The sequence below is a fragment of the Enhydra lutris genome, unplaced genomic scaffold (genome assembly GCF_002288905.1).
Source record: "Enhydra lutris kenyoni isolate GAN:26980312 unplaced genomic scaffold, ASM228890v2 scaffoldscaffold21, whole genome shotgun sequence".
NCBI classification, from domain to species: Eukaryota; Metazoa; Chordata; class Mammalia; order Carnivora; family Mustelidae; genus Enhydra; species Enhydra lutris.
In genome coordinates this window covers 37849238-37862881 of record NW_019154105.1, presented here as the reverse complement: position 1 = coordinate 37862881, position 13644 = coordinate 37849238, and the positions used below count along the sequence as shown (strand labels likewise).

General features: G+C 45.1%; 1 protein-coding gene across 1 annotated transcript in view; it reads left to right on the top strand.

Moving 5' to 3' along the window:
* The window catches only part of LOC111149025 (NACHT and WD repeat domain containing 2), a 181612-nt gene extending 169670 nt beyond the window's left edge, over positions 1-11942 (top strand). The window contains exons 6-7 of the mRNA XM_022505913.1: positions 963-1552; positions 5819-11942. Of these exons, the coding sequence (XP_022361621.1) occupies positions 963-1552; positions 5819-9751 (4523 nt within the window). The 3' untranslated portion in view covers positions 9752-11942. The remainder of the gene's footprint in view (positions 1-962; positions 1553-5818) is intronic.
* The last annotated feature ends 1702 nt before the right edge of the window (positions 11943-13644 follow it).

The following is a 13644-nucleotide window of genomic DNA, read 5'->3' as shown; positions in this document are numbered from 1 at the left end:
GGCTTTCCCCCTCAGGGTTGTCTGTTTTCTCTCCCCACTGTATCCTGACTAACCAGCAGCGTGCCTGGCACAGAGCAGATGCTCAGTTAAGACCAACCGGTTGAAGGAAAGCAGGGGAGAATGAGGAGAGGCAGCCAGTTTTAAAAGACTGCATGCCTTAAAGTTCATTGCCATTGGTTTAATTATCTATTCCTTTTTATTTTTCCCTCTATAAAATCATGCACAAGTGATGTTTATGTTACTAATGCTCCCATTTTAAATGTTCTCATGGGGCCTCAGTGATTAATGATGTATATTTGCTTGTGTAGAAGCCGATGTGTTGTATGACCCGGTTTATCTTTGAAGAAATGCATTTTCATACTAAGTCATTGTTCTGTACCTGCTCTGCTGGATATAATGGAATTTAACAGTGATATGGATAATTCAGATTGATCACTAATCAGAACATGATCAAATGTTGAGCATGCTTGTATATAACCCTTGACACGTCTGTCTGGGGTACAGTGCCCCCTCAAACAAAATGGTGAAGCCACATGGTAAAGGAGAGAGTGACAAGGAAAAAGTCGGCAAGCTAGGTCATTTGGTCTCTTCCTCATTCTTTCCTGGCCCCAGCAGGTCCCTGCTCTTCGCTATTAGAACCCCTTAAATCTGACAGAGAAACATAACAGGAACTTAAAAGAATCAACTATAAATTCAGGATGCTTTCTTTCTTATGCTTTCAAGCTCTCCCTCTGACTGGGTAGGAAACAAATTTTAATTAAAACCCATTGTACTGGGTTCCTGGCTGCCTAGATAAAGAGAGATAGGAAATTAAGGAATTAAGTAATTAATCTACAAAAGATTCTGCTACCCACTGCAAGCAAAATCATCTCCCCCTGGTGACTTGAGAGATAAGTGCAGGGGGTGCGGGCCTCTGCTTCTTGTTCGAGACAATCAACCTCCTGCCACATTTTCTCTTTCAGCGATAGAGGATGAGTTTGACTTTGCTCTAGGAAAGCAAACTCCAGCCTTCCTGAAGAAGTGTGTTTGCTACATTCGGAAAATCGCTAACATTGAGCGTTTTGTGAAAATCCCGGAGATGGGAAAGTACATGGATATCACTGGAACAGAACCAAGGATGATGCGGGACACAGAAGCCCAAGAGAAGCTGATAAAACTCAGGGACGAATTTATCCCGACTATTGTCGCGTCATCTAATCTCAGAGTGTACACATCTGTTACTCATTGTGACATGAAACTGGGCTATTCCCAAGAAATAGAAAATCATTACATAGAAGGACTTGGTAAACAGTTTTATGAGGACATGATCGATATCATTCAGGCAACCGTCCAACAGAATTTTGACACCGAAACTGACACGCTCTACGATGAAATCCTTCAGCATTCCTCATTGTGTAAGACATACGCCTCCTTCTATGAGTACAAATGTGAACCTCTCAACATCGTGCATAAGTACGTTCTGCCAAGCAAAACTGGGCACATCAACCCTCTGGTCATATACGGTGGACCGTGCACTGGGAAGACGCTCCTGCTAGCCGAAGTAGCGAAGAAGGTGAGAGCCTTTTCTTTCACAAGCTTATTTGTAAAATCCTTTCCTTTGGGGAAAAGACAAATGGGTCAAAATTCACTTCCATCTCTGTGTTTACTACCTGAATGATAATTAGTCTTTCTGGAAAGGCAACTTCGGTGTTTCTTTTATGCTGGTATATTGGTCATACGGAAAGAATAAGACACATGGGGTACAGTTAAGAGAACAGCTTTATTTTTATCTCTCCTTGGCCAAACTTACGTTGTGGAGCTAGTTCCCATTTGGATGGGGACTCGGGGAGATCTCACAGCTCTTCTCATCCCTCTCAGCAAAGACAAGCCCTCCTATCGCTCTGGACACTAAGTCGTTCACAGTTCAGCAATTCAATCTGTCCAGTCTAAGAGGATAATTAAAACTCGAGTTTATATTTCTCTCCCACAGCTGAGGCTCACGATAAGCAAGGCACCGGCCCTGGGAAATCAGGATGTGGTCATCTTCCCCTTCTTTCACCACATAGCACTTCCCCCGCCCCCCCCCCCCCCCCCCCCCCCAGCCCTAGGGTTCTGGCTTCAGGGAAGTAGGAAAGATAAGGTGGCCAGAAAGTTCTTACATAACCAGTACTGTTGTAAAAACTAGACTCCACACTCTGTGGTCACATCAGGTGTTTAAAGCTGCCTCCTAATTCTTCTGAGGCCTTTTTCTAGTTTCCTGGCCATCCTTTCCCTCCCATCTCTCCTGCCCCGTCCTCACTGAGCATCTTATGTTATCCACAGTTTCCCCAAACACAGGGGGATGCATTTTTTTTTTTCCTAGCTGGTCCTTTCCATGGCTTCTAGACACCCAGCCACACACTTCTAGTACCTTTCTGCCAAGATCCACAGCCCAGCAAGCTCCCTCAGATGGGATCTGGGGAAAACAGAACCAACGAAAACCTCCATCAACTCAGTCTTGCCAGTGGCCCACATGTGACATATGGGAAGGACTCGGGTATTTTTCAACCTGGGAAAGAGCAGTTCTCCACCCCTCTTCTATCCGAAGAGCTAGCCAGCCTCGTCAGCTAACCTCCATATTTCTCAGGTGTCTGAGGACATCCGTCGCCCTGGCTCCCTAGCTTTAGAGGACACCCTGTCAGTAGGCCACTGAAGCCTCTTTCCTGAGGTGAGAAGTGAGGGCATTGCTCAGTCCTCCCCTTTGGGAGTGGATGTTAACAGATATGACCCACAGCACCCTAATCTCCAATGTTTTTTTTTTTTTGGCCTCTTGAAACTCCTTTTTAGTCCCACTAAAGGTAGCAAAACTGGTTTTCACAACTCCCTTACAAATCTTGCCTGCTGTGTGGAACCTCACTCTGGAATGTAGGGTCTCTTGTCTTGGCATGTCAGCCTAAACTGGACTAAACTAGTTCCGTCGTAACCTCCTTTTGCACTGGACGTCCCTGTCTGATGGTTTCTATTATCTTGGTGTTACCTCAGAATCTCTACATTGTCCTTCCTGTGGTTCTTCTCTCAAGAATAGAGCTTTCTTTAGCTCCACAGACACTCTCGTCATCCATCATGTGCTATCACAATCTCAGGGATGTCATCTTGAAGACAAGAACAGGGATGGCTGTGCTGTACCTTATGTGGGGATTAGGTTTCAAAGTAAGCTCACAGGCAAAAATCTGGTGCATAAAGTTACTCTTAAAAAGTCCCCAGGAAAGTTAATTTACATTTCTTAATATGCCAAGCCCAGCTGCTGGTTTTTCCTCCCCTTTTTTTCCTTCTTCCTCTTCCTTTCCCTCCTTCTCTCCTCCTCCTCCTCCTCCTTCTCCTTCTCCTTCTTTTCTTCTTCTTCTCCTCCTCCTCCTCCTTCTTCTTTTCTTCTCCTTCTCCTTCTTCTTCTTCTTCTTCTTCTTCTCCTTCTTCTCCTTCTTCTTCTTCTTCCTCTTCTTCTTTTTCTTCTTCTTCCTCTTCTTCTTCTTCCTCTTTTCCTCCTCCTCTTCTCCTTCTCCTCCTTCCCCCCTCCTTCTTTTTTTTTTTAAGATTATTTATTTGAGAGAGAGAGAAAGAGAAAGAGAGAGGAGGAGGTAGAAAGAATCCAAACCAGACCCTGCACAGACTGTGGAGCTGGACACAGGGTTCAATCCCATGACACTGAGATCATGACCTGAGCCGAAACCAAGAGCCCAACACTTAACAGACTGAGTCACCCAGCACCCCTGGTGTTTCTTCTGTTGTTAGAAGACTTAGTTCTTTTTTAACGGAACACCAGACGAAGTGGCAGGGTTACATTTAGGGGCCATGTTGCATCAAAATAAAGTGTGTGTGTGTATGTGTATGTGAACACTAATTTGTATGTGAATCTTCAAACTTTAGAATGTTCCAAGTCAACAGGACAATAGCAGTATGAGGAGCACACATACAGAAGCTGAAATCTAATGAGAAAATATCCATACACAGCATTTGACCTTCACCCTAGGGCTTTTTCCCTCTGGAAGAGGGAAGGGCAAAGTGGTTGGAGGTGCAAATGTTGTTGAACTTGACTATATTCCCTGTGATGCAAGTCCACGTGTGGTAGCACAGGAAGTACAGAATCATGTGGAATGTGCTGATATCCCTGTACGGATCAGCGGACCCTGCGGGGCAGGAGGTGGTGACAGTCAAGTTGATCAACTTGAGAAATGGTTTTCTGAGCTCTCGCTCTTCTGGATATTATGTCCAACCACCAGAGTGTGTCTATTCACAGTCCAGAACTCTGGTCCCACAAGAAGCCTCACCTGTTCCTAGGTCCCCTCCCTTACCTGTTCCTAGGTCCCCTGCCTCTGCTCCACTCGCCTCTCTCCTGGGGTTTGTCTATCCTGCCAACAACAACCTGTACTCTCTTCGTGACTTCATGTCCCTTGTGAGAATGCAGAGAGACGTGTCGTGTTTATCTCAAGGTTATCTCCTGCATGCCCAGCATTTCCATGGACACGAGCTCATGATCAGAGGATCGCTCTCTACATGTTCAACAACACGGGACTGGGAGGAGAGAGGGCAATACATATCATCATTGGAAGCAATCCACACAGGGACGAAATATCATGTTCTGTTTCTGATTTGCCACTGTCGGACAGTTATAGTAGGATGGCAGGATTAACTTCCTCCGCATGGGCTTCAAGGTTTGGGGCTGAACAGTAACTTGCTCCTTTCCCTTAATAGCTCATTCGGAAACTGACATCCTTTTCCTAAACTTATTCATGCCTTAACCTGAACTATACCTTGAGGAACCAAGTTTCATAAACTTAACTTCCTCATGTATAAACTGCGTCCTTTCCTAAGCAGTATCCTTGGTGAATTCCAAGGATTACTGAAAGACATTATCTCCCTAAAAATAGACTTTTGCATTTTTTTATATATATACTTTGATCATATCCCTTCTTGTCCTTGCCTTTCCTGCCAGAGAAATTCTAAATTTAACAGCCCCCTTATATATGTTATCTCCTTCGCTCTGCAGTTTGAGGGGTAAAAAAACCCTCCAGCTTTGTCTCTTGGTAACCACTTAACTCTGAGCAAGTCATTTATCCGAGTGGACTGGTTTCCTCTTCTGTTAAATGGTGCTATAATCCCATCTGCTCCACCTAGAGATAATGTGAAGACTGATAACTGACTGTAGATACATCATGAGCTGTCATAAAACACAAGGCTTAAAGTTTTAGTCAGCATTATATAGATCTTTACAACAATGAGTAACCAAGAAGATAACCCTATAGCACCACAATGTAGGAAAATGGCTCTGGGTCATTAAGGATTCTATTCAGTATTTTAGTACTATTTTTTTATCACATTCTAATTAGCTAAGAATTTGATCAGCCCTATGGGATCTCAATTAGTGAAGACATTTGACTCCATATAATGTGTAAATCTCTACTTATTCTATTCATTAAATAAATACTTACTAAGCATCTACTGTGAGCCAACCACCATGCCAGGAAACAGGATTCAGTGATAAAAACCTGACCATACTAGATATGCAGATTCACTGTTTATGAAATTCTTTGTAACAAGCTAAGTGCTGCCTTGGGATTGAATAAGACAATTATCGTTATTTCATACCTTCAGTAGCGTGATCGTGACGGCCTCGCCTATAGATCTTAGTGCATGAGCTTTGTGACAGCTCTTTGATCTTCTCAGGTGTGCCTAGTTCCTGGTTCTAGGCCACTGTCTGCAAGGTCAGGGTTACCAGAAGTCTGACCCCTGGAGGGAGGAAATGCTGTTGTACGCAACCATGTGAACATATATTACTGTTCTAAACACTACCTTTATGTTTCAGGCCTATGGCTGGCTACATGAAGACACAGGACCAGAATCCGACCCAGTAGTCGTCATGAGATTTCTAGGTACCACAGACATGAGTACTGACCTTAAGACTCTCCTTCTAAGCGTTTGTGAACAATTAGCAGTCAACTACCGGTGTCTGGTTCAAAGCTACCCTAAGAAGATCCATGACCTCCGTGACTTGTTTATAAATCTTTTGAATGAGTCTTCATTGCAGAGACCTCTAGTAATAATATTCGATGCCCTAGAGCAGCTCTCAGAGAGTGACGAGGCCAGGAAGCTTTGGTGGCTCCCAGCTCACCTTCCCCGCTTCGTACGAATAGTCCTGTCCACACTGCCTAACAGACATGGGATCCTGCAGAAACTGAGGTGCCTTATCCATGAGGAAGCCAACTACATCGAGCTGATTCCCCGGGACAGGAAGATGTGCAGCCAGGTCCTCAAACACCAGCTGCTGCGGGTCAAAAGGAAGGTCACATCAGGCCAACAGATTTACGTGAACAACGCATTCTCCAAGTGCACGCTGCCCATGTTTGTGAACCTGACCTTCAGGGAGGTGAGACACTGGAGATCACACAAAGACGTCGATGAATCCTCCCTCTGTGTCACGGTTCACGAAAGTATAGAGCAGCTCTTCTGGTCCTTGGAGAAGAAGTGTGGTCAGAAACTGGTCTCCAGGGCTCTTGGTTACATCACCATGGCCAAAATGGGTTTGAGTGAAATGGAACTGGAGGATGTGTTGGCCCTAGACAACAGTGTGATGAATGAGCTCAATGAGAACGCCAGGCCCAGCAATCCCCTGAGAGTACCTTATCTGTACATTGCAAGGCTCAAGGACGGTCTCAGTGGATACTTAATAGAAAGACACGTGAAGAACGTCACACTCCTGGTCTGGGCCAATAGACACCTGCAGCTCATAGCCCAGAAGTTGTATCTGCAGGATGATGGCGACCTGCGTGAAATGCACGCCATCCTGGCAGATTACTTTCTGGGAGTCTGGTCAGGGGGCAGGAGGAAAGCTTTCTGCCTTGAGGACCCCTACTTGAATGGCTGCCTTGACCTGGAGAGCAGAAGCTTGCTTGAGGAAGAGAAGCACTTCATGGAACAGGCTTCCTTTGATAGGCAGGCTCCAGACCAGCCCTGGGTTTTCCAGTGTAATCCACTGGAGCCTGACATCTTCTTCGTCAATCATCGGAAAATGTCTGAGCTCTTGCACCACCTGACAAGGTGTGGAAAAACCGATGACCTGCTTTACGGGATCATCATGAACTTCAGCTGGCTTTACACCATGATCAAAATTGGCCAGTTCGACAAAGTGCTTTCAGACATCGAGCTGGCTTACAACTACTCACAAGAGAAGGAGCTGAAGTTCCTGGCTAGCACTCTCCGCGGCATCAAAACCAAGGTCACTGCGTTTCCGGGCTCGCTTTCCGCAGAGCTTCAGCAAAGGCTGCTGCCTGTTGTGAGTTCCCTGCCCAAACTTAGACATCTCCTTTTAGAATGTGACAAAGATGGGCCCAAATATTGCTCCATTGTGCCATTACATTCATCCATGGACGTGACATATAGCCCGGAGCGTCTCCCCTTGTCCTCTAGTCACCTGCACGTCACCGAGATTCTGCCTACCTGTAACCCCAGTACTGTCCTCACAGCTCTAGAGAACGGCTCCATCAGCACCTGGGATGTGGAAACCCGTCAACTCCTCCGGCAGATCACCACAGCCCAGTCTGTCATCCTGGGCATGAAACTCACCAGTGACGAAAAGTATCTTGTGGTGGCCACGACAAATAACACCTTGCTGATTTACGACAATGTAAATTCGTGTCTTCTATCTGAAGTGGAAATCAAAGGCACCAAGCACGGAAGCGGCTCCACCTACATCAATGGGTTTACCTTGTCCGTCAACCACGCCCTGGCATGGCTTGAAGCCAGCAAAGATGTCACCGTCATCGATCTGCTCTACGGGTGGCCCCTTTACCAGTTCCACTGCTGGTACGAAGTGACCTGTGTCCAGTGCTCTCTGGATGGCATGTATGCTTTCTGTGGACAGTACCTGAACACCACCACCATATTTCATTTAGGGAGTGGAGAAAAGTTATGCACGGTGACTTCTGAATTTTCCGGTGGGTTTGTGAAGTTCCTTCTCATCTTGGACACGGCTCAAGAGATGGTAATGGTGGACAGCGAGGGAAGCCTTTCGGTTTGGAATACTGAGGACATTTCCAATCCCCAGCTGACTGACGACTTCGACTGCCGAAGAGAAGACAGTGAGGTGGTCAGCGTTGAACTCTCGGAGGACCAAAATGCGATTCTGATCTGTAAAGCCCTCAGCATCGAGCTCTTAGATACCGGCATGTGGAAGGTGGCCGAGAAGTTCAGAGCTAAGCACAACGAACGCTTTATATCTGCCGTGCTGTCCAAAAACGGGGACTGCATCATCGCGACCATGGAAAATACCTCAGCTGTGTTTTTTTGGAGGCGGGACACCGGGCAATGTATGGCGAGCTTACAGGAAATCTCAGGTACCATAGTCAAGCTGGTGAAATCCAGTCACCACAATATGCTGCTCTCTTTGTCAACCAGTGGTGTTCTTTCCATCTGGGATATAGACATAATCACCGCCATGTCCAACATAGATAAGACTGGGAAACCCATCCAAAGCCTGGTGTTACCCGCCAGAGGGGAAATCATTTATTCCCTCGATGGCTCGGATTGTGTCCACAAGTGGAACTTCAGCAGCGGCTTCCTTGAGGCAGTTTTCAAGCACGAAGGGATAGTCGAGCACTGCGTGCTGACATCCTCTGGAGATGTCATGGTGACATCAGATGACAAAAGCAGTCAGTATGTCTGGCACACCAGCAGCGGTGAGAACCTCTTCCGAATTAACGGGCAGAGAATATCTCAGCTGCTGATCACCCACAATGACCAGTTTGTGGTCTCTCTCTGTGAGGAAAATGCCTCCAGGGTCTGGAGACTGGCCACAGGCCACAGGGTCTGTAACATTCTGACCACTTTGCAGAATGCCTTTATAACCTCAGCAAATACCTTTGTGGTGGGCATGACCCAGAGCAAAGTGCTGGCTGTCAGTCTCTGGACGGGAAGCATCACCAAGAAATTCTGCTGCGAAGACGGCACCACCATCGTGAATTTTAAGCTGATCCCCGACTGCCCTGACATCATCGTGTTTATCACATCAGCCGAGACAGTGAATATTTGGAGTCTGACAGATGAAGTCATCTGTCGCCGCGTGCAGCTTCCGAACAACTTCTTGAAAAACCTGGAGGATTTTGAGATCTCTCCCAACGGCAAGCTAGGCATTATATCCAGGGGAGACGAGAATATCAATGTGCTGGACTTACACAGTGGTAAACTACGGGTGGTCCACGCCTCTGGGGTCATCTGGAGGCAGAGGCTGTCTCGAGATGGTCGCTACCTGGTGTACATTTGTTTCCGACACGGGGAGGAAGAGGACGAAAATGGTGCGGTATCCAGTCTGATTGTAATGAGACTGGCCGATGGCAAAAATATCGGTGCTTGTTCCCTTTACAAAACACCAACTTTTCTTGCCCTCTCACAGAGGCATCTCAACATCATAGTGGGTTTTGACGACGGGAGCATAGGGATATACACAGTGGTGGACCGCGTAGACGCCGCACTGAAAATTAAAATCGCCACTTCAAACAGCAGACAGATTTTCAACAACGCGACACAGGCGTCCAGGCCAAAGTGCAGTAGTTACTGTTTCAAGGTGTCTGTGGACTGCTTATGGAGAGAGTCTACTGAGGTCTTTGCGAGAGACAGTCCCATCACGGTGAGTGACTCCTCTGAGCCCAACGAGGCGACGCCGTCCAAGAAACACAACCCTTGCTATGACCGGGTGGGTTCAGCCCTAGAGCCCAGGGGCCACAGCTACACCCCTGACAACTGACAAAACGTTCTTCTCGCTCAGCAGACATGCACGATACACACACACAAGGAAGAAAAAAAGAAGTATTTTCTGTCTCCCAAATGATAAACTACTCCTTTCTTTAAAGACAGGAAAGATGCTGGAGTTCCAGCATTCACATGCTCGCCAAAAGGACAAACACGAAATCGGTTTTGAGTTGGCTCTTTTTGTCAACGTTAATCCAGGAATGATGCCTTGACAGAGAATTTCTAAAAATGGTGTTTGACTGGATATTTTTTACGTTCACTGGGTGGGAAGCAGCAACATAACTCATTCCATGGGCTCGGATGACGGAGGCTAGAACCGTATACAGACCCCTCAGACTGGAATGAGTGCTACAGAAATCGTCTGGAATTACAAACACGAAAGAGCCGTTTGACCTCCAATGATTGTGTGGCCATAAGTAAACACAGCCTTAATCTCTCCTTACATTTTACAATCCTGACAACTGTGTAAACCCAGTCTGCAGATGGAAGGTCAAAGGTGCAAAATCACATAACAAAAATGCCCCCTTGCATCCCTAGTTTCCCAGGAGAAAGGACGTGAAATGCGAGGCCACGCACTGGACTGGGCACAAGTACTAAGTACCACTCTCACAGGGCTACTGAGCACGCCGTCAGTCTTCATTAAGATACAGTTGAGACAGCCGCATGCAAGGGTTTCTGCATAACGGAACATACGATTTTTAAACTACTTCCTGGGCTGCGAAAGAAACATGTTGAATGAGAAACCACAATCTTTTCATGTCTTTCTGAAATGCCTATTTGTGCTGGGCGTTAAAGTGGAATTATAGAAAGGGCATTATAAATTTGGTCAAGACATAGGTTCATTTCCATCACTGTACTAACAAAAGTCTGGGCTATTCGGTCAGTCGTTATGGAAGCATACATTATTTCCTCAATCCCTGCAGTAAATCTTAACAGAAAGAAAGCTTTCATGACACACCATCTATGAAATACTGAAGACATTTGCCTTACTCTCATTCCTCCTATCTCCTGTGTAAAATGCAGACATACGACCAAATATTCGGAGACAAGCTGAACATGCCTGTCTTTGTGCTAAACTATTCTCCAAATCTTAAGGGTGTCCAAAGGTTTCCTTCTTGTCCCTGTTTGTAATCACTTTCTTACTTCCCCACTCTATATGTAGGCTTCTTCCTCTGTCACCCTTTCTGCTGGAGGGCTCCCCGGGGCCTTTATAGTCTTAAATACTTTTTAAACACTACTTCACCTACTTAAAAGAAAATATCACATCCCAGAAGGGGGAAAGTGATTTTCTTCCTTCCATAGCCTCCACATGGCCTGTCTTTGGATGACTTTTAGAAGGGTATCAGCAGTGCTCAGTTGCTTTGAAAGTGATGAGAAAGTGACTTGTGGCAGCAGAATGAGGACCAAGGAACTGATGTACTCTCAGCCCATCTCCGCCATGAACTCAACACGCATCCGCAGGCAGATCTTCAGCAGGCGAGATAAAGGGAGTGATAGCTTTTGCTCCAGCCCTAATAGGGATGTTGGGGAGGAATGTGAGGAAAAAGACAGCGACATCTTGATTGTTTTTGCAAATGGAGAAGCAAAGTGAGCGGATCCAAAAGGAATGCAAGCTCATTGCATTTCACTGCGGAAAGCAAGTTGACGTGTAAGCACACAGAGACGGGATTCAGACATAAACACCCCACTCCGTGGTCGAAGACTTTTTTTCAGGATCTTCCTCCTGGTCCAGCTACCAGCCAGAAAGGGGGGTAGCCCAGCGAAGTCCCAGCCCATGTAGAGATCACCTGGAGTTGTATGAGTCAGTGCTTTTTTTTTTCTTTAGCTCTTCTGAGGCAACACATTCCTATTCCTGTCCTTATCAGTTGGACCTCCATGCCGCACATTTCTAAGAATTAAATGCCTAGATGGATTAAATGTAGTGTGTGAATATTCTATGTAACAGCCAATAGAGTTTAACAATTGACTTGAATGATTTTTCCTAACTTGTTTGCAACTGATAGCTCATATTGAATGTTTTTATGTAAACTTTGTATTGTTGGGAAGAATTACCCAATCAGAGATTTATATTTTCATAAATGTTACATTTAGTTAAATTTTGTTACAGAGTTGTTACACTAGAAAATTATTGCCGTCTTCAAACAATGGACAGTCTTGTGTATGTATTGTTTGTATGAATAAAAGGTAAACTAAGATTTCCGTGGCGTTTTTCCTCCCCAACTTTTGCAAGTGTAGGGATTTTCAGAAATAATAGTAATAATAATAATAATATGCTTACTATACACCAGACTCTATTTTTGGAGCTTTTTATGTACTAAGCCGTGTAATCTTCACAACAGCTTTATGAGGTAGGTACTGTTAGTATTTCAAATTCATAGATGTAAAAAACCTAGAAACAGAGGCCCAGGGGGAATCACTGAATAGGATTTCAATACACCATCAATGTGCTGTTTGTTACCTTTCCCAAAGCACACAAAATACAGCATTGAGTATCCCGTAGGCACTTTCTGATAATGGCCTACAAAATGTTTTCCAACTTGCAGGTTAGAGAAGAGGTGAGGCTCTGAAGATCACCAGAGGGCTTTGCAAACTTCCAGGAGTTTCAAGTAAACCAAGAGTGCAGATGTATTCATTTAGCAAAGTTATTTGGTCACGCATTTTGCCAGGAATGCAAAGGTTAGTAAAGTAGCTTGTGCCTTCTAGGATTTCACAGTCTTAACAGGAAAACAGACAGGAAACATGTTCTATGGGTAAGTGCGAGGACAGTGTGCATCCTTCTGGGGCTTGGGGCTAAGGTAGGAAGAATTAGAAGCAAGGAATTGCCCTGCTCACAAACTGCCTCCAAGTGAGAGGGCAGGACGAGGGGGCATCTTCCTCCCATAGGCACCTTTTTCCATTTCTTGCCTCTGGGAATTGACAATCCTCTCTCTCTCTCTCTCTCTCACACACACACACACACGCACACACACACACACTCACAAAAATTTTTTTTAAACAAGTTAGCAATGAAGAGCTTACGTGAAAATAACTAGGAAATAATCGGATGAAAACTTTATATCCAGTTTCATGAAATAACCATTCTCAGAGAAACTTAAAATCGAGACGTTAAGAAAAAAAATTGAAGAAATTATCTATCTGGTTTCATCTTTATGTGGCTGAGACGTATTTCTGTTTAGAGTTTATTCCCCCTTGGAAACTTTCCTTAATTCCACTACCCACGCCGGGAATTCCTTCTTGGATTCTAATCTAAATCCTTTAGGCTGAAGGTTAAGTCTTCTCTCTCAGGTCCGAGAAAATGGATCGTCAGTGCTTGCATAAAAGCATTTCGTACACACGGAGTTTGTTGTTTAACAAATTTAAATATCTTCTTTCCCAGGGTTAGGAATGCAACAAATACCGTGTGTTTGCTTTGTGCAAGGCCTTGTGCTTATGCCCTAGGATGATCTAAAAGTGAGTCACGAACAACCCCCGCCCTCCAGAATCCTACAATCTAAAGGAGACGCAACTAAATTAGATGTAAGACAGACTGATTTAAAAAAAAAAAAAAGTTGTTAATAAAAGTGAAAAGCAGATGCTGAGACTACACTGCAGAGGAGCAATTAACTCGAACTGGGATTCAAAAAGAATGGCCAAGAGGAGGGGACAGTGGAGGCTTGGAGGACAAATGGCACTTAGCTGTCAGAATGTCAAAAAGACATCGCAGGTGAAGGAAGCTGCATGAGGACAAACAGGGAACAGGGAGAGTCAGCATATACTATGGATGACTTTGGAAGCTATGTTGGCTTTTTAAACTTGATTCTGGGGGCGCCTGGCTGGTTCAATCCATACAGCATGAAACTCTCGAACTCAGCCAATGTCATATACTTTTTTAAATTGTGGGTTTTTTTT